General features: G+C 41.6%; 2 protein-coding genes across 3 annotated transcripts in view; both read right to left on the bottom strand.

Annotated features, from left to right (window-relative positions):
* LOC104984749 (cytochrome b5 reductase 4) overlaps positions 1 to 9,957 on the bottom strand; it is a 117,011-nt gene extending 107,054 nt beyond the window's left edge. For both annotated transcript variants that reach the window (XM_010834654.1, XM_010834655.1), the window contains exons 1-2: positions 9,736 to 9,957; positions 822 to 975 (exon numbers count right to left, since the gene is read on the bottom strand). In XM_010834654.1, coding sequence (XP_010832956.1) covers positions 822 to 975; positions 9,736 to 9,810 — 229 coding nt within the window. In that variant the 5' untranslated portion in view covers positions 9,811 to 9,957. The remainder of the gene's footprint in view (positions 1 to 821; positions 976 to 9,735) is intronic.
* A 2,725-nt stretch (positions 9,958 to 12,682) lies between these two features.
* RIPPLY2 (ripply transcriptional repressor 2) overlaps positions 12,683 to 20,915 on the bottom strand; it is a 21,200-nt gene continuing 12,967 nt past the window's right edge. The window contains exons 2-4 of the mRNA XM_010834752.1: positions 16,533 to 17,088; positions 16,141 to 16,205; positions 12,683 to 12,879 (exon numbers count right to left, since the gene is read on the bottom strand). Of these exons, the coding sequence (XP_010833054.1) occupies positions 12,732 to 12,879; positions 16,141 to 16,205; positions 16,533 to 17,088 (769 nt within the window). The 3' untranslated portion in view covers positions 12,683 to 12,731. The remainder of the gene's footprint in view (positions 12,880 to 16,140; positions 16,206 to 16,532; positions 17,089 to 20,915) is intronic.

Below are 20,915 nucleotides of genomic sequence, written 5' to 3'. Positions count from 1 at the left end.
AGCAAATATACTGAACTCTTGCTGGATGACTCAAGGACTCTGTCGAGACCCAGCGTAGAGCTGTAAGCCCTTCATTGTTTTTGCTTCCCTCACCATGCCAGGTTGGCAGACACCACGAAATCTACTTTCATCAGCTACTGTTCTATTTCTCTGCTCATTCTCCCCAATCTATCTATTGAGTTGGTCAAAAATTTCGTTCAGGTTTTTCTATAATATCTTATGGAAAAATCTGAATGAACTTTTTGGCCAACTCAGTATTTCCAATTTGTTGCTTCTAATTTGTTGTGGGCTAGGAAAATCAGGTAACTAATATTGCTAACAAACATGGATTAAGTAATAAAAATTGCTGCAAATGAGAACAAAAGATCCTGCTTTAATGTGGGCTTTCTGATTTACTTTAGAGTTTAAGAGACACTTTTTTCCTATGGAATTCTGTTGTAAGACACAAAGGTGGAACATTAATGCATTTAAACTAGATGCTGCTGAATAATTTTATTACTTTGTATTATATTATCTGTCAAACGCTTGTTTTCTTTCAAAGGGAATACAGTACAGGAATACTGTATGAACACTGATTTAGAGAGAAATACTGTTCAAATTCAGAATTAAAGAATTTATTTATTGTCCAGCATAAGGCATGTTTTTTACTAACTGCAAATGTTTGTTACTAACTGAAAATTGTGTTTACAGTTACTAACTGTAACTAACGTTTTGTTACTAACTGTGAATCATATTACCAAGTAACAGGGCCAAGAAGTATACGGCATTACAAGGGGAAAGCCCGCCAAAACATTCTGCAGTACACAGTAAATTCCACCTACCTCTTATGCATATCCAACAGTCATCTTTTTTGTTGTGTTTTTTAAGTTCTTCTTCAGTTACTTCAATTAATCTGCCTTTTAATCCCGTTAGGTCCTTTCCACTTTTGGTCAGTCGAATCCAATCCATGAGACTTCTGCCCTGTTTCAGAGGGACCTCAAAAAGGAAAAGGGAAGAATTCAACGTGGCTTCTTCAAATCAGCTGAATTTCCTTCCCCCTCCTGCTGCTTGTCTTCAGGACACTTCATTACTCAGATTCCCACTCAAAAGAATAAGAAAACAAATCTAAAAATTCTAAAAATCTTCTTCCATCTTTAGGAGGGTGTATTAGAATTACAAATGGAACATTAACGCCTGGGCCATGAGATGGGGTTTAGAAATTCTGGACACAAATGTCAATCTAATGAAATCACAGTCCAAGGGTAGTACTGACCCCAGAGTCAGAAGAAAAGTTTTGGTCCTGGCTCTATCACTAATATGTTATAGCTGCTTACCAACCTGGACCAACAATTTTTTGCCTTAAAAAATCAAATGAGATTTGATAGAAGAAAATAGAAACAGCCATTCTGACTGGTGTGAAATGGTACCTCATAGTGGTTTTGATTTGCATTTCTCTGATAATGAGTGATGTTGAGCATCTTTTCATGTGTTTGTTAGCCATCTGTATGTCTTCTTTGGAGAAATGTCTATTTAGTTCTTTGGCCCATTTTTTTGATTGGGTCATTTATTTTTCTGGAGTTGAGCTGTAGGAGTTGCTTGTATATTTTTGAGATTAGTTGTTTGTCAGTTGCTTCATTTGCTATTATTTTCTCCCATTTCTGCCATCTCTCCCTCAATCAAAACCACTATGAGGTACCATTTCACACCAGTCAGAATGGCTGCTATCCAAAAATCTACAAATAATAAATGCTGGAGAGGGTGTGGAGAAAAGGGAACCCTCTTACACTGTTGGTGGGAATGCAAACTAGTACAGCCACTATGGAGAACAGTGTGGAGATTCCTTAAAAAACTGGAAATAGAACTGCCTTATGATCCAGCAATCCCACTGCTCGGCATACACACTGAGGAAACCAGAAGGGAAAGAGACACGTGTACCCCAATGTTCATCGCAGCACTGTTTATAATAGCCAGGACATGGAAGCAACCTAGATGTCCATCAGCAGATGAATGGATAAGAAAGCTGTGGTACATATACACAATGGAGTATTACTCAGACATTAAAAAGAATACATTTGAATCAGTTCTAATGAGGTGGATGAAACTGGAGCCTATTATACAGAGTGAAGTAAGCCAGAAGGAAAAACATCAATACAGTATACTAACACATATATATGGAATTTAGAAAGATGGTAACAATAACCCGGTGTACGAGACAGCAAGAGACACTGATGTATAGAACAGTCTTATGGACTCTGTGGGAGAGGGAGAGGGTGGGAAGATTTGGGAGAATGACATTGAAACACGTAAAATATCATGTAAGAAACGAGATGCCAGTCCAGGTTCGATGCACGATACTGGATGCTTGGGGCTAGTGCACTGGGACGACCCAGAGGGATGGTATGGGGAGGGAGGAGGGAGGAGGGTCTAGGATGGGGAACACATATATACCTGTGGCGGATTCATTTTGATATTTGGCAAAACTAATACAATTATATAAAGTTTAAAAATAAAATAAAAATTAAATTAAATTAAAAAAATAAAAATAAAAAACCAATATGGTGATGTCACAAATGCCATTTAAAAAAAAAGAAAATAGAAACAATTGGCTAACGCTGACTTTCTGGACTTTCAACATACACAGGCTATTAGAACTCACATGAGATAGAAAGATGTTTTCTAAGAATCCATCCACTGAGAAACAAAGGTTATCAAGTAATAGAAGATAATAAAACTGCCACACTCTAGGGAAGGGGTTGGCAAACTGGCCTGTTCCTGTTTCTGTTTCTGTGTAGCCCTTGAGCCAAGAATAATTTCTACATGTGGCGGTGCTGGTGATGGTGAAGAGATTGAGTCCTTATGACATCCTCAAAGCCTAAAATATTTATTATCTTGCCTTGTCCACAAAACTTTGCCTGCACCTGTTCAGAGGGTCTAATAACAAGATGTTTGGGATTTTGCAGGGTTTTGTTTTAATACATTTTCAAGGCTTTTTGATAAGGGGTATTATTATGTCATTAGTATTTTAACCAGTTAAGACACCCTAGTGGAAATTTTTCCACACATCTAACCTGTATAACTAGTATGTAACATAGTACCAGATAACTGTTTAACGTAAAAGCAGTCACATTATTCGAGGAAGCTTATTGCTATAGACTGAATGTTTGTATCCCCCTACCAAATTAGGTTGAAATGCTGATCCTTGATATGCTGGTACTAGGAAGTGGCACCTTTGGTGGGTGATGAGGTTGTTGGGATTAAGGCCCTTATAAAAGAGGCAATATAGAGAGCTCCCTCACCTCTTCCACCAAGTAAGGACACTGAAAAGATGGCTGCTGCTGCTAAGTCACTTGAGTCGTGTCTGACTCTCTGCGACCCCAGAGATGGCAGCCCACCAGGCTCCCTCGTCCCTGGGATTCTCCAGACAAGAACACTGGAGTGGGTTGCCATTTCCTTCTCCAATGCATGAAAGTGAAAAGTGAAAGTGAAGTCACTCAGTGGTGTCCGACTACTAGTGACCCCATGGACTGCAGCCTACCAGGCTCCTCTGTCCATGGGATTTGCCAGACAAGAGTACTGGAGTGGGCTGCCATTGCCTTCTCCAGAAAAGATGGCTACAAAACAGGAATAAGGCTCTCACCAGACACAAAACTGGCCAGTTTTGCACTGATCTTGGAATTCCCAGTCACGATAAGGCAAGAGGTAGGTGGGCCCCCCCAGGGTAAAGTCATTGGAGATTCATTCCTGGTGGACCAAAACTCCAAGACTAGAAAATCTGGACAACTGAGAAAGATCTCCCTGACTACATCTGTGCAGAAAGGCTCTTTGGAAGTCAAAAGGGGACTGATGCCAACTGATGCTCTTTACCCATAGGCTCATTGTCCATCTTGGCTAAAAGATGTCCCCCCACACATGGGAGGATTCTGAGATATATCAAATACAGTCTCTGAACCAGGGAAATCAAAATGACTGGCCAAAAAAACCCCAGAAAATATGCTCCATGTAAGTAATTCAAACTGCCATGAGGACACGTGTAGTGAAGTGAAGTTGCTCAGTCATGTCCGACTCTTTGCAACCCCATGGACTGTAGCCTACCAGGCTCCTCCATCCCTGGGATTCTCCAGGCAGGAATACTGGAGTGGGTTGCCATTTCCTTCTCCAGGAGATCTTTCCAACCCAGGGATCGAACCTGGGTCTCCCATATTGCAGGCAGACGCTTTATCATCTGAGCCCCCAGGGAAGTACGATTCAGCAACTCTCTCTTAGTCTGCCTGTGTGTCTATCCACGTGTACTGTACTCTTTTTCCTCCCAATAAATACTTTACTTGTCTCACCACTTCCTGTCTTTGTGGGAATTTTTTCTGCAAAACTGAAGGTCCAGGGCCTTGTCACTGACCGCTAGTCTATTGGCTAGGATTCAGTGTTTTCACTGCCACAACTTAAACTCTGGCCAGGAACCGAAGCCCCGCTTCAAGCTGCTACAGGTCGAGCTGACCTGAGATCAATTAGAAGTGTGAGAAATGTTTCTGTTGTCTATGAGGCACCTATGGTATTCTGTTAGAGAAGCCCAAAGGGACTAAAACATTTAAATATCTCAATTCCCTAAATCATATCTATTTTAGACATTCAATTGTCCCCAAAATAGCCAGGTTAATAGGTCTGTGGTGTCTTGGCAACTTCACATTCCTTCTTACTAATCCTCATCATCCATCCTTACCATCACTAACTACAACTCTCTAGGTCTCTTGGTCTTCATAAATGAAGTGTGAGAACACATATGATTTTTCCTATCCCAAACCAAAATCACTTCTCTTTCACCATTCCACACCTGTAGGGTAGTTAAAAGTTATCTTTTGGAAATGCAGATCTAATCCAGGGCCCTGCCTCCTTCAGTGGCTCCTCATATTTCTTATAATGTTTCTAAATTCCCTACAGAGGTTGACCAGGCCCTTTATAATCTGGTCAGAGTTGACTTCACTAGCTCCATTTCTGAACTTTTGTCCCTTCCCATTCTATGCTTTGCAAGAGTGCATGTTCAGTCAGTCTCATCCCACTCTTTGCAACCCCATGGACTGTAACCTGCCAAGGTTCTCTGTCCATAGCATTTCTCAGGCAAGAATACTGGAGCGGGTTGCCATTACCTCCATCGGGGAATTTTCCTGACCCAGGGATCCAACCAGTGTCTCCTGCATCTTTTGCATTGGAAGGCGAATTCTTTACCACTAAGCCATCTGGGAAGCCATTCTATACTTTGCTATGCTGTGCTTAGTCGTTCTAGTCGTTCAGTCATGTCCGACTCTTTGTGACCCCATGGACTGTAGCCCACCAGGCTCCTCTGTCCATGGGGATTCTCCAGGCACGAATACTAGAGTTCTATATTTTAGGCAAATGGAAGATGATTCGCCCCTCCCAGCCACAGACATTACTTCCTCCAGAAGCTTTCTCTGGCACCAACTTCTTCATGGTCATAACAGACTATTATAGTCCTTAGGCATTTATAACTGTGAAGTCCACTGGATTAAACTCTTTGAAAACAGAGCTGTTGGGGCCCAGTGCAGGCCATGCAAGATGAATACTTGGACCACCCTCTTGGTCTCCTTGAAAGCAGGAAACAAATCTCCCCTGTGGAAGGTGCCCTTCCTGTACTGGAAGGTAGAAAGACATCCTTCTCTCAGAGATAGGAAATTCGGGGCCCAGAAGACTATAAGCAAGCCGTGTTACTTCTTTACTAATCTACTACCCAAGCCCAAACTTTGCTTAAATTCCTTACTAATTAAGTACCCAGACCCAAGTTTCTTTGTGCCATCAATTCCTCTCAAATTTGGTATCATGCAGGGCCCTGTTGGGATCCTTAGCTTTTCTGTGTCCCTCACTTTTTTGATTATCGGGAAACAGCCTTCACTAAGCCTCTGTGACCTTCCCTGAGTTCCAATGGGCAGATCCAAGCAGTTGCTAATTAGGGAAGGGAGGGGTGGTGAGACCAGGGAGAAACAGTCAAGAGCAGTCTTGGGGCAAGGTCCTGTTTCCCCATCAAGTCTGCATGCTCAGTTGCTTCAGTCATGTCGACTCTTTGCGACCCTATGGACTGTAGTCTGCCAGGCTCCTCTGTTCATGGGATTTCCCAGGCAAGAATACTGGAGTGGGGTGCCATTTCCGCCTCCAGGAGATCTACCTGACCCAGCGATCAAACCTGCATCTCCTGTGTCTCCTGCATTTCAGGAGGATTCTTTACCCACTGAGCCACCTAGGAAGCCCAACAGTATCTTTGAGCTGTTTTGCAGGAAGTGAAACCCCTTCTAGGTGGGGGAAGTTATGGTATGCTGTCCACAAGCATATAGACCCCCAGAGCAGTTGGACCTGAAGGTTGTCAATGTTGACTCCTATTTGTGGTTGTTCAGTCGCTTAGCTGTGTGTCTGACTCTTTGCGACCCCGTGGACAACAGCACACCAGGCTTCCTTGTCCTTCACCATCTCTAGGAGTTTGCTCAAATGCATGTCCATTGAGTTGATGATGCCATCCAACCACCTCATCCTCGGTTGCCACCTTCTCCTCCTGCCCTCAATCTCTGTCAGCAGCAGGGTCTTTTCCAGTGACTCCTATTTACCTCACCACCAACCCATTGGAAGAACTGTCCACGAGCTGATCACACCCTTTTTTACCACAAAACTTGTCACTATCTTGCCCAAGTTAGGACACGTGGTTTTGAGGACAGGAGCCTGACATGTCTCCCTTTGCCTGGCAAAGCAATAAAGCTATCCTTTGCTACTTCACCCAAAAATCTGTCTCCAAGATTTGATTCAGCACCAGTATACACGGAAGCTGAGCTTTCAGCATCAAATTTATTATCTAAAAGCTTAAAAGCATGAATAAAATTTAAATCTTTTCTACTGCTAATCTGTCTTGTGTCAACTTTATCAGTCTAGCCACAAGGACTCAAGAGGGATGGATAAAAGTGGAAATTTCTCCCTCCCCAAAAGAGACCATATCTCCAGCATATGGTAGGTTCTCAATAAATACTTATTAGTTGGTTATTATAAATAACATTAGCTACCATACTGAGTGCATTCTCTGCACCAGGCACTGTGCTATGGGTTTTTCCGCACAGCAATCCCTCAACAATCAATGAGGCTTGCGTAAAAGCCTACAAGCTAGTAACATCTAGTAAGTGCTTACCATAACCCAGGACTGTGCTGAGAAAAACATTAGCTCATTTAATCCTATGAACAATCCTATAAAATGGGTATTATTCATATTAGTCCCATTTACAGCTGAGGAAAGAGACTCAAAGAGGCTAAAAGGTAGGGATGGAAACAGAATGAGTCTTTCTCACTCAAAAGTCCATGCTTCTAACAATTATGATACACAAACCTCCCCAACTAAGTTCTGTCTTCTTATCTACAACCCATTTCATACAATCCTGACACAGGTTCTCACATGTTCCAGATTAGCCTGTTTTGAAATTGAGCAAGGCCCTGAGGGACCCTCCCGGGTTCATGTCCCTACTTCTTGTTTCTAGAAAAAGCTTTAGCCTCCGAGGCCTTCCCAAATTCCAAAGAGCAGTCTCAAACAGCTAATAACTACAGATGTGAGAAAATGCAGAAACCAAGGAACATTGGTCAAGCAAGAAAATAACATAGCCACAGGACTCCTAGTCCCTCCTGAATGGATATAGTTAACAACCTAATGTCCTTGAGTTGTTTTAAAGAAACCAGAACCTCAAGGGATAGAAACTGCTAACCACAAACATACAGATCCTAGACTGGCTGGAACAAGACAGAGGATTGAGATTTCTAAAATATCACTATGTTACCTCACCAGCAACCAAACAGAAGAGATCCACAAGCTAACCATGCACCCTGAGACTCTCATCTCAAATGCGGAATTTAAAAATCTTTGCCTGAAAGCCATCAGGGAGTTTGGGTCTTTTGGTCATTAAGTGCCTGTTCTCCCTGCTTGTTGTTGTTCAGTCACCAAGTTGTGTCCAACTCTTCGAGACCCCATGGACTGCAGCATGCCAGGCCTCCCTGTAGCTCACCATCTCCCAGAGTTTGCCCAAGTTCACGTCCATTCCATCAGTGATGCCATCCAACCACCTCATCCTCTGTCACCCTCTTCTCCTCTGCCTACTTGATGCCCTGCAAATAAAAGCTGTACTTTCCTCCACCACAACCCAGTGTCAGTGGATTGGCTTTGCTGCATGTCAGGCAAGTGAACCCAAGTTCAGTTCAGCAACAAGTTCACAAAGCGGGGGAAAAAAAAAAAAAAAAACACAAAAATCAGTGTGAGTCTGAATTGCACAATAAACTTATTTTATTCACTTTCTGGACCCAAACACTCACAAGTGTTTGGGTCAGTATCATTTCCTTTAAATGATACTGAGAACGTGGCTGGTAGTTTTAAAGGAGAAGGGGAGCAACTCTCATATTCTAATTCAGAGGTTCTTTCTTTGCAAAGTTTCTACTATTTAGCCAAGCATTTAAGGAGAGAAATAGGTCAAACCCCAAGGAGAGGACAAGTGATTGGATGGTTGGCCGATATACGGAACAATAAAAGAAAAGTCACCATCAGAGTCATACCATATAAGCCTCTTTCAAGGCAGCATTTCTTAACCTCAGTTTCCTTTGCTGTGAAATGGCGATAACAAAAGCACCCACTTCACAGGATCACTGGAAAGATTACACAAGGTAATACATGTAAAGCACTCAGGCTGTCAGTAAGCACTTAATCAATTTCAGCTATATTATTATAGTTGGGGTTTGAGACTTCTGAAAGGCTAATGAAAGCTACAGATCTCTGAACCCATAATTCTGACCTAGGGTCAAGCTCCAGGTCCATGCGGAGAAAACAAAGTTGATGAAGTTCCCAAATGACGTTAATGCTAAAGACTCAAGAGTCCAGAAATGAAGAAAGGAATGGCCTGATCAGGTGGAAGTCTTGAAAACAAAACATGAAGATGTGGTTATAAAATGAGGAACTAACAAACAACAGGAGCAAGCAACATTCATATTGCAATAAACATGGGAGACAATTTCATTAAATTCTGCAAATATAAAACACATTTGCATCCCACCTGTTAGTAACAGTAACTATGTTCAACAAAAACTTAAAAGAGCATTATATTAGCTTCAAAATTAGCAAGAGATATCAGTAGAAAAGACAGTGATAAAACAATCAAGTACCAGAGGAAGAGAGAAAGGCAGTGTGACTTGGAGAAGTATCCCTAAACCTAACAGCAGGTTTGTATATAGAAATTTGTTCTCTCTTCTCCAATCTTCCCTAGCTCCTGGAGTCCCCACTCTTGGCGGGATAAACACTGGTCACTGCTGCTATTGCCCAGCCTTTCCCCTCTTCTAGGGAACCCAGATCGCTCACAACTTCTTCGGAAAGTGAACAAAAGAACGGAGATCAGGTTATGTTGAAGGAAGGAAGCCGATACAGAGTACCTAACAATATGGGAAGCACGGAACCTGTCATTACCTTATATCTGAATCTGATTAGTGGGAAAAAGAGTTGGAAGAAGGGAATTGACAGAACGGGATAAAGGGATGGGAAACAAAAGGGACCAGCTGGTAAGAGATGGAGGTTAAGAGAGTTCCAGGACTGGAGAACGCATGGGATCTGAAAGAGATCGCCAGCAAGGGTAGGAGGGGATGAAAGCCAGAGATGGGGACAGGAGGTGGGAGAGGGTACGTAAGGAGAGAACGGACTGTGCCGGAGCCTGAGATTCCGGCAGGAAGAGAGGACTGCAGCGCGCTTACCTTGCTACGCCCCCCGGAGGCGACGCGCTGCTGCGAGCTGGGGCCCGGGAAAGACTGGGAAGGGACGTTCAGCATCCTGGACCCCTGGCCCGGGCCTTACCCGGGGTCCGCCGCCCGACTCGACAGCTCAGCTCAACGCCTGTGGAGTAACACCTCCCGCTCCGGCTCCGAGGCCGGGCAGAGGCCAAGCCCCCGACCCACTTCCGGGGTCGTCCAGGGTGAGGCGCGCCGTGACGTAGCACGTCGAGGCTGCGTGAGGCGGAGCCAACAGGACGAATGGAGAGCGGGCAGGGTTGGAACCAGTGCAAACTACGCATGCCTCATTCGTCCTGCACCCTGAATTTCAGCACTGCAAGGAGGTGACAGCTATTCTGTGGAAAGATTAAAGAGTGAAACTGTTGCTAAGCCTTGGTGCTGACCGAATCTGAGAATAAATTTCTAGAGATGCCTGTGAACCCAGAACACAACTGTCTGTCCATTGTTAAAGCACTACCATCACGCTGCTTGAAATATGGAATAAAATAACACTATTAAGGCATTTTGATTTGCCAGAAACTCTCTTTTAAGGAAGGCACCAATCTGTACAGAAAAGAGAACTTTTAAGAGCTGAGATGTCAAATGCAAACAGGCACTCCTGTGAAGTGCAGAGAACACTTAACCTTTAGGAACTCTCGCTAATGACTAGTGAACGAGTTGAAGAGGTTAGTAAAGTCTCGCTCTGCTCCATTCACCCACTGACAAGGTCTTCCTCATCTAACTTCCTCTCTTTCTTGAAAGATAGAGCGAAATGTAGACTAATGCAGCTTACCCCCGAATGTTGTGTTGCATAGTTAGCCAAGTTTAAGAGTCAGATAGGTTTAGTTTCATGGCAGCCATGAAATTAAAAGACGCTTACTCCTTGGAAGGAAAGTTATGACCAACCTAGATAGCATATTAAAAAGCAGAGACATTACTTTGCCAACAAAGGTCCAACTAGTCAAGGCTATGGTTTTTCCAGTGGTCATGTATGGATGTGAGAGTTGGACTGTGAAGAAAGCTGAGCGCCGAAGAATTGATGCTTTTGAACTGTGGTGTTGGAGAAGACTCTTGAGAGTCCGTTGGACTGCAAGGAGATCCAACCAGTCCATTCTAAAGGAGATCAGTCCTGGGTGTTCTTTGGAAGGACTGATGCTAAAGCTGAAACTCCAGTACTTTGGCCACCTCATGCAAAGAGTTGACTCATTGGAAAAGACTCTGATGCTGGGAGGGATTGGGGGCAGGAGGAGAAGGTGACGACAGAGGATGAGATGGCTGGATGGCATCACTGACTCGATGGACATGAGTCTGAGTAAACTCCAGGAGCTGGTGATGAACAGGGAGGCCTGGCGTGCTGCGATTCATTGGGTCGCAAAGAGTCCGACACGACTGAGGGACTGAACTGAACTGAACTGAACTGAGGTTTAGTTTGGATGCCACCCCTGGGGTTAATAAATGAGCAACCTTATGCAGGTTACTTTAATATCTCAATGCCTCATTTTCCACTTACACAATGGGTTTAGGTTTTACTTAGTAAGGATTAAGTGAGATGTCTGGCTAATGGTAGGCACTCAATAAATGTGACTGTGGCTCTTAATACTATTCCAACACATTAATAACAGCAGCACAAATACTGTGCAGGCAAACACCAGTATCTAACGCTCAAGGTCCATGTTGGTGATCTGGTGGGGTTTTGCATATCTATTGAGGAACACATACATCCTGAGAGTAGAATCCAGTGAAAGGAAAGTTTTCAAGAGAAGAAATATAGTTCTAAGTAACTCTCTCTATCCTCTTTCCATAACTAATTTTTCCTGACTCTGAAACATGGTTTGAACTTGTTCTATTTCAATTGCCTTGTTCTTAAAGTGCCTGTAAATCAATGATTGTAAGGGGGCATTTCTTAGCTAAGCAATGGAAACACTTGTATTTCAGCTACTTGTAATTGAAAAGACTGTATTTGAGCTAAAAGAATTTCATGATCATAATTACTGTGTTACCTCTATCTACCATGCAAAGTGCTTCTGTTTTCTCTTTCATTAAAAAAAAGGATGTATTCTTCTATAAAAATTTTTTAAGCTAATCACTAAGAATTTCTTATTTCACTTCCCAGGAGAAAATTTTTTACATGAGAATATAGGACCTGGGAACCAGAGCAATGGAAGGTGATATTATTGGAGAATGTTTCCTATCTGCCACATTTCTTAGCTCCCTTGTGTACTGAAATGAAAAAATGATTATCAAATTCTGGCATTTTGTCTCCCCCTTTTTAGACTCCACTTAAGTAAGATGTTTTGTTTTAACTCTGGGGATCCCTCAGTGTGGTGCCATAAGTACTAAACACCCATGCTATTTTACTACTGAATTTAAGGGCAGCAGAAGAGTATTAAAGTGAGAATAACTTGACTCACCATTCATTAAAATTGCTAAAATTTAATATTCCTAACATTGATTCCCAATCTTAATTATAGACAATGTTTACAATCTTTTTCACCATCTGCTGGCTAATACATAATAGTAACATGTGATTGATAACATAAGGTGATTTTCCTCATTACCTAATAAGATAATACACATCTGTAACTACAACATCTAATGGGGATCAGTAGGAAATACCAGATATTACAAAACTCAGTCTTGAAAATTAAATATTGTTATTCTTTGAAAAGTCATACATAAATGTTTTCAAAATTATAAACAAAGATAAATTTGTAATTTGAGGAAGCAATCTAAATTATCTTTTGTAAGCTCCAAATGTTTACAATACAATCAAAACACTTGTAAACAGAACCTATTTTTAAATTCCAACATTGTATTATAGTGTAGGGATAAAAAAGGCCCAACTACCATAGTAATTACTAAATATTTCATTTTATTAATAACTTATATACAAATAAATTAATTTTAAAAGGATTATGATACATTTGTACACTAATCTAATTTGTACCTACAAACTTTGAATGTCATCAAAACTAATCAGGTTAATTTTCACAGATCAGCTCCTCAGTTTCGTCTTCACTATCAGAATCTTCATAAAATGAAATTGTGGCTTGAATTGGAAAATTTTTCAGAAGAGCTTCTGCTTCTTGATATAAGTAATCATAACACTTTGATTTTGGCCAAAATAGTCTGAAAGAAGCAGACAACATAATATGCTTTATTTTTTTTTCCACATTCAGAATCTTTGTTCTCATGAAATGCTCAAATTTCAAGAGCTCCATATATTTATCAACTGATTTATGCATTTAAATAGAGTTTAAAATGCTGGTGTTACAGCCTTCATGGAGTCTATTTGATAAAGTATCAATAATTGATTCACTGTTTTAAATCTTTATCCAAGTTATAAGTTGGATCACATTCACATTAAACCCTCCATGAGCTTAAGATCAATATTTAGATAGCTTACTTCAGGCATTATGGATATACTTATTCTTACAAAATACAGAAGAAAGTTTATCTTCCAATTTCCAAATTCCTTTGGGGAAAAAATGAATCCTACCATGACATTAAATATTGGGATGATAAAAACTTTATAAAGATGACAAAATATTATGCACCTTACACAAAGGCAGAAATTACCTAGCATCTTGTTTGACACTCAGACTTAGTTTGTAGATGTAGATGGAACCAAATCAAGTTTAGAAACATATAAAAAGCAACTTTTTCAAAAGGCTATCTCTGACCCCAACCTTGATCCCATCTCTCTCCCTTTTCCCCACCCAACTAAATTTGGGAACAGTATGTTGAGATATTGAAAATAATACTGATTTTGTGCAAATAATTTGCATGTAAATGTGATTACCTTAAAATTTCAAATTTACAACAAATATTAATCTTACCATCTGATCTTCTATTATTTTTCATTCAGGGGAAATAAAAGGATAAGGTTGCACCACCAACTAGAGTGCCTGGTATTTTAGTGTACAATAAATAGCCTCATGTGTCCAAATCAGATTGATTCTAACAAAGAGAAAATTTCATTATATTCAGTATGCTTCATTTTAAAAAGCAAAAATATAGGCAATGTAGTTGATAAATGTTTCTAGCCAAACAGTTAAGTTTATAAATTGGGTGCCTAAATAAGCAATATCAGTCATCCTATAAATATTTTAGTAATCTCTTATGCCAATCATAACTCATAATTCAAAGACAGATAAATCATGATCCCTATCTTCAAGAAGTTTATAATTGAGTAAAAAGAATCAGAAACACACAATAATATACAAGATAGAACTTAAAGAGAAATACAAAGAAATGGCTACATTAGTTCAGAAAAGAAATTGCTCCTAAAAAATGCAATTGATTTTCTAATGTGTAAAACTGTCAAACCCAAAGAATGTTGTTTAATTATTTTCACACTCTGTCTCCCCAGAATCTCTCACTGGCCATTTTTCTTACAGGGACTTTACACTTTGCTGACTTCTTCCCTGTTCTGTTTAATTCTTCCCAGTCAGGTTTGTGTACCTCTCTTTCTCTGTAGACAGGTTAGATGCTGGCCTTCCCCCAGCATCTTATCAAGAATGATCATCTTTCCTTTTTCACTCCTCCAGATGACCTGACTCACTGCCATGATTCCCCTGTTTATTTACCAAAGCCTCCTAAGTCTGTATTTCCACTTAAGAACTGGACTCTGGACCACTGACCTGTATATGCAGCTCTTTACTGGACAGATCTATTTGGAGGCCCCATAAGCACATGAAATATGACAAATGGGAACTCTGACATGCTATCTTGTTCCCAAGTTATCTTTTAAGCCTTAATTTCCATTTCATTAGTATAACATTCACCTGGTCATCAGCCACCAACCTGGGAACCATTCTGTCTTTTTACTTCTATTTACCTACCATATCCAATACATCATAAGCCTAAGCCTAATCTACTCTGTCAACTAAGCATTCCCCAAATTCACCCAGTTCCATCAATGCCTTAATTGCAATAACTTCCAGTTTCACTTTTGATGTTCTAACTAAGGCTGTATACAATTTCCTTACTGATTTTTCTGAAGCATAAATCTGATCACATTAATATTTTAATTAAAATCCTTTGAGTAACCCCCAATACCACCTACAGAATAAAGTCCCTAAGTTCCCAATGCCATACACAGGAGCAGGACAAAAGTCTTGTACCAAGGTGTACAAGATCTGCTCTGGCTTCCCTGCTGGAGTAACCACAGCTCCACACACTCAAATGCCAGTTCCTTGATGCTCCCAGAAGGAACTGTGCTATTCTTTTTCCTCTCAATGTCTTCTGCCCCACCCCACAAGTTCTCCACTGGGTTAACCTCAAGACTCAGCCAGGTAATCACATCTACGATACACAGTTCCCTGACACTTTCCCACCTCCACCCTCCTGGTAGAGTTAGTCATAAAATTGACCAAAGTAAACCATTATAACACTTCCAAAGGGCTATGATTATCTCTTCCCATGTTCTTCACTAGTGCTAGCAAAGGGTAGGAAATTAATCAACACTAATTGACTACTATGGTCTTCCCCCGGTGGCTCACATGGTAAAGAATCTACCTGCAATGCAGGACACCCGGTTGGATTCCTGGGTCAGGAAGATCCCCTGGAAAAGAGAATGGCTACCCACTCCAGTATTCTTGCCTAGAGAATTCCATAGACAGAGGAGTCTGGCAGGCTACAGTCTATGGGATTGCAAACAGTAGGACACAACTGAGAGACTAACACTTATTGACTACTACGTGCTATTATAAACACATGCACATTCTACAAACTTTATACAGCTCTTCATTTAACAGCTCTCTAAAGCAGGCAATGAAGACTTAAGCTTTCACCTGATTAAAAGCTACTAATCATCTTGCAGGAAGACTGACTTCCTGTGGCTAGGAACAGCAAACTAGCTCTTAATTGTTAGGTCAAATAACTTTCGATCGCTTTTACGGTCCTGTAATCTTTGGGATTTTCATTACGTTTCCATTTTCTCTTCCGTCTCAAGTTCCATTTGTTGATTTGTTCGGTTTGCTGTAAACCGCAATTGCGAACACCATTCTTGATTATGATTTGCAAAAAAGAATATTTCCACTCAGCCTGGTGTGAAGCCAGTTTCACTCAAACCTTTTGGCATTAAAAAGAAATTGTTTCGCAGGCACAAGACGTCATCACTCTACTTTTACGAATGCTACCGCGTTCCCTCTTCATAATAGATATTGTAAAGCGCTTACTGAGTGGGCACTGATTAACCGTTCTTTAGGATGAGAGCGTGAACTACATTTTTCAACTCCCTGAGCAAAGGACCTCTGAGACTAGGAAGATAAATCTTGAAGGTAGATTTTTCCAAGAGAGAAAAACTTCGGGATCAGCTGCTGAGCAGGGCTGTGCGAGACCCTTCCCTGGAGCTGCTGGAGCCCTTCGATGAGGCCTGTCACTCACCTGACTGGGTGTCTGTATTGGGAAAGCTTTCCTGAGGCGTCCGTTATTCCGGGGCCATCTGGCATCTGAGGGGGTGTAAGGAAACGGATCGCAGTTATCACTCACCCCTTTCTAAAAAACTGCAAACCCGGGCGACCAAGCGTTCCTCCCGTCGGCAGGGAATGTGACCCCGGGGGCTCAGAAGCCTCCCTCCCGGCTTGATCCTCGCGTCCCGGGAGCGTCGGACGCACTCACCGCACAGCACAGACAAGGCCACCGGTAGGGCCACCTGCTGGTGCGGTAATACGCCAGGGGCAGGCCAGGCGCGCGTCTCCCCGGGGTCCCGCGTACCCTGCGCGGGTCGATCAACGGAGCCCCTGGGAGGCGCGGCCCGCCACGCGCGGTTCACTCACCGCCTCCACGGCGTTGTGCGGCGCCTCCTGCTCCTTCTCTCCTCCGTCGTCAATCCACGGTCTCCAGAAGACTGCGGATCTGCGAGGTGGGGAGCACAAGACGCGCAGAGAAGATGCGAACCTAGACCCAGGAGACCTGACCGCAGCTGAGCCCGGGCGGGGTGGGTGTGGGGCTGGAAGATCCGAGGGGAGGAGCCGGGAAGGGGCAGGCGGGAGGGATGGAGCGGGGTAAGCGCGAGGCGGGGCCAAGGCGTTGTACCCGGAGTCCGCGCCCCTGTGCTGCATCGGAAGATCTGGAGCTGGCGGCGGGCGACAGAGGTGCACGCACTGGCCGCTTCCGCTCTCCGTACGTTTCGCGATCTCCATGGACAGGCTGGCCCCTGGCACCCACCTGGCCCGAACCCAAAGCTTTATATAGCCCCCGGGTCCCGGAGCATCTTTACACGCTCGCTCCCTGTCTCCCCTGCTGGCGGAGTAAACAAAAAGGCTGCGCGTGAAGGCGCAGCGGCCCGAACCCCGGGGACGAACGCGTGCAACTCCCAAATGGCCTGGGAAGCTGTTTTGCCAAGCGATTGTTAATCACCCTTTCACCCTTGGCTGCGGGGGTAGGGTGGGATACAACATTCCTCAGAGCATCCAATTTCCAAGTGATGAGGCTAGGAGGGGTTAAACCTAAGCGATTCTACACGTTTTGTGTATTTCTGCAAAAAAGGCCAAGAGGGAGGTCATTGCTCCATCGTCCCATGGCTTTTGGCCTTCGGCAAATGCCACTGGCTCTGGACTCCTTAGGAAAGGAATATTGGTTGGTTTTTTGTTTTTTTAGTTCCTTGTTTCTTTTTAAAAAAATATATTTTAAAACGATTTGTTTGGCTGCACCAGGTGGTAGTTTCAGCGTGTGGGATCTAGTCTCCAGACCAGGGATGGAACCGGGTCCGCTTGTATCCGGAGCCTGGCTTTGCAGCCATTGGATTACCAGGCAAGTCCCTTGTTTGTTTGAACCTAGGAAGTCTAGGTTCCTACATCTGCCTATTATTATTTGAAGATGAAAGAGTTGCAAGAACTGAATTATAAAAGGCATGTTCCGACCTAGAGGACCAGAGAGTGGAGTCATAGGATTTGGGCCTAGAGCTCTTCCAACATCTTATCAGTGTCCTCCAAAATAAGTCTTGAGTGTCATCTATACAATTCTGTCACTCTTGGAATTGTGCCACTCAATGATAATTAGCAAATTCTTTTGTGGTTGATGGTTGTGTGTAGAATAATAATGAAGTCTTAAAAGTTATAATGTAGAACCAGTTAATCAACCCCTCTGTGCCTGTGTCTCTTACTTAAGTTACTTCTTACTTATCATAGAGGTCCATGAAACTTGTCATAATTTTTGTTCAAAATAGCTGAACTTCCTCTTGAAAGTTGTAGAGAAAAACCCCAAATGTAAACTGTAATGTTTCTGCTATTCATTCAGTTACTGTGTAGGAAAGAAATCCATCCAATTAATACCCAAGAACCTATAATGAACTACCTGTCAGAAAGGTGAAATAGGGTTTGCTTCAGATAATGAAATCAGTAAGGATAGGTATCTAATGCATGTTTCAGTGCCCTAGATTTACTGTTAGGCTAAATAAAATAAAACTTACAGAATAGTTGCTACAGTGCCTGACACACAGTAAGCTCTCTATAAATTTTAAGTTATATAAAAAATGTAACCCTTAGCAGATGCTAAACTATCTGAGGAAAAGGCTTATCATTTCCATTTTGTAAACATCTTTTAGGGTGTCTGTAATGTGCTAAGTTCTGTGTTTTCCATATATTATTGCAGTAAGATAACCCCCTATTCTCAAGAGGATTACAGCCATGGCCATCTATGGCTATCACAGTGGCTGTATGAGCAAAGGTTTTTAAAAATTGCCACATTCAATAGCAAAAGCACATTTTAAGCCAAGAAGTAATATCAGGAGAGAATTGATGTGCGTCAAAACTAGAAAACCTTCTTAAAGTAAAAGAAACCAAAATTGGGATTTCAAGAAGGATCAGTTGAAGACAAATGGACTGTGTGTGTGTGTGTGTGTGTGTGTGTGATGCAAGAGTGGAAGGACCAGTGCTTCACGGGGTTAGGTGTTGCTGGAGCAGAGATGCGGTTGAGGAGAGTGAAAAGGCCTGGAGTATTAAGAGTCTAATATACCATGACAAAGCATTTCAGTGTTATTCTGTAAGCACTGGTGAGAGATTTTAACAGGAGAGTGGAATAAACAAAGTTTGTTTTATAAAAGTTACTCTGATAGCCATATGGACTTAGGGAAGCCTGATTCTAGAGACAAGGAAATCATTTACAAACTCACTGAAATAGTTCAGGCAACAGATAATGAGAAGATGTATACTAAGGATGGAAATAAAAGAAAATATTTGAGGGATACTTGGAAACTGAATCTATAGAACTACCTGAATCAGGAATGTGGGTGGACATGAACGTGAAGTCTAGATATGCTTCCAGGTGCCTAGCCTGCTTGAGTGGGTAGATATTGATGGCTCAGAAAACACAAAGAAAATGGAATAGAGGAATAAGAGCAGATGAGAAGAGCATGTCCTTCATTCTGTTAATAGTGCTCAGGGAAACAGCAATGAATTTGGTTTTGGATTTTGAATCAGTTAGGCCCAGCTGATCCAGACAGCAATAACAACAAACTCCAAAAAATATTAGAGGTTTATTTCTTACTCAAGTCATATATATATATATATATATATTTGATGAGAGATTGACACATCATCTTCACTTAAGGATAAAAAGTTTGGAGCCTATTTCCTCTGGAAAATTGCCACTTGGCATAACAGGGGGAAGGGAATAAAATTAATAGATTTTAGAAGGCTTAGGAACACATACATTGAGCAGATATCTAGAGGACAACCAGAAATATGATATCTGGAGTTTAGTGGAGAGTTTAAAGATATAAATGTAGGAATCATTTTAAAAAAGAAAAAGAAGTAGAAATTAAAATGATAGGAATTGATTAGTTTTCCCATGGAAATTTTGTAAGTTTGAGACCAGGACCAAAGACAGACCTCTGAAAAGCAAAATGAGAAGATATGCAAAAAATAAATGAAACAAAATGAAAAAGAACAAACACTTGCTGTACAAGAATGGTGAAGGTGGCAGAAGGTACATTACTAGAACAAGGTGTAATGGAAACACAGGAGGAAAGCATTCCAACAAAAAAGGAAAGATCTGAGGTATTAAGTGATACCAAGGGGTTTATAAGTGACTTTAAAACAACGTATTAAGTGTATGGAGGTGGAAAATTCTTTTTACAGTAAGTTGAGACGTGAAGAAATAAAAACTGTGAGATGATGTTACCATTTTACAGGGGATAAAAAGAGAGAAGGGAAAGGCTGAATCAGTGGAGGGATTTTGGTTTTGGTGTGTAAGAGACAGGAGAATGATGGTAAGATGAAGAGAGGAAGCAGGGAAGGAGAAGCATCTACAAAGAGAAAGCACTGGACCTGATTGATAGCTCATGGTCCTTTAGGGGGAAGGAAACAAGGAGATCAATAGCCCTCAGAAGGATTTTCATATGATTGGAGCGTATGTTTCAGTGATAACAGTAATCCAGGCCTGGGAACAAATCAAGAAAGCAAATTTAATCAAGGGGACTAGAAATGGTGTGGGGAAGGGTTGGTATATTGTGATGATGAGAAATAAATCCTAGAGGACTTCAGTTGTCTTAAAACGGCGAAGAAAATAAGAATAAATTCCTAGAAGGAAAAAAGGAAGAATCAATGATAAATAAATATTTAAAAAAGAATATAGGGCAAGATTTATACTTGATAAAACTTAGGTAAACTGAGAAATAGAAATATGGATTATTAGAGCTACAGGATCATAAACTTTCCATTTATACATTTATTCCATTTATGCCAGCTATTAATACAGACATTATTATACAGTGAGATTGTACAGTACTTATGGCAGAAAGTGAAGAGGAACTGAAAAGCCTCTTGATGAAAGTCAAAGAGGAGAGTGAAAAAGTTGGCTTAAAGCTCAACATTCAGAAAACGAAGATCATGGCATCTGGTCCCATCATTTCATGGGAAATAGATGGGGAGACAGTGGAAACTGTCAGACTTGATTTTTTGGGGCTCCAAAATCACTGCAGATGGTGACTGCAACCATGAAATTAAAAGACGCTTACTCCTTGGAAGAAATGTTATTAAAAAAAAAAAAAAAGAAATGTTATGACCAACCTAGATGGCATATTCAAAAGCAGAGACATTACTTTGCCAACAAAGGTCCGTCTAGTCAAGGCTATGGTTTTTCCAGTGGTCATGTATGGATGTGAGAGTTGGACTGTGAAGAAAGCTGAGCGCCGAAGAATTGATGCTTTTGAACTGTGG

The sequence above is a fragment of the Bison bison genome, unplaced genomic scaffold (genome assembly GCF_000754665.1).
Source record: "Bison bison bison isolate TAMUID 2011002044 unplaced genomic scaffold, Bison_UMD1.0 scf7180017864035, whole genome shotgun sequence".
In the NCBI taxonomy this organism is placed as follows: Eukaryota; Metazoa; Chordata; class Mammalia; order Artiodactyla; family Bovidae; genus Bison; species Bison bison.
This window is presented reverse-complemented; position numbering and strand designations above follow the sequence as displayed.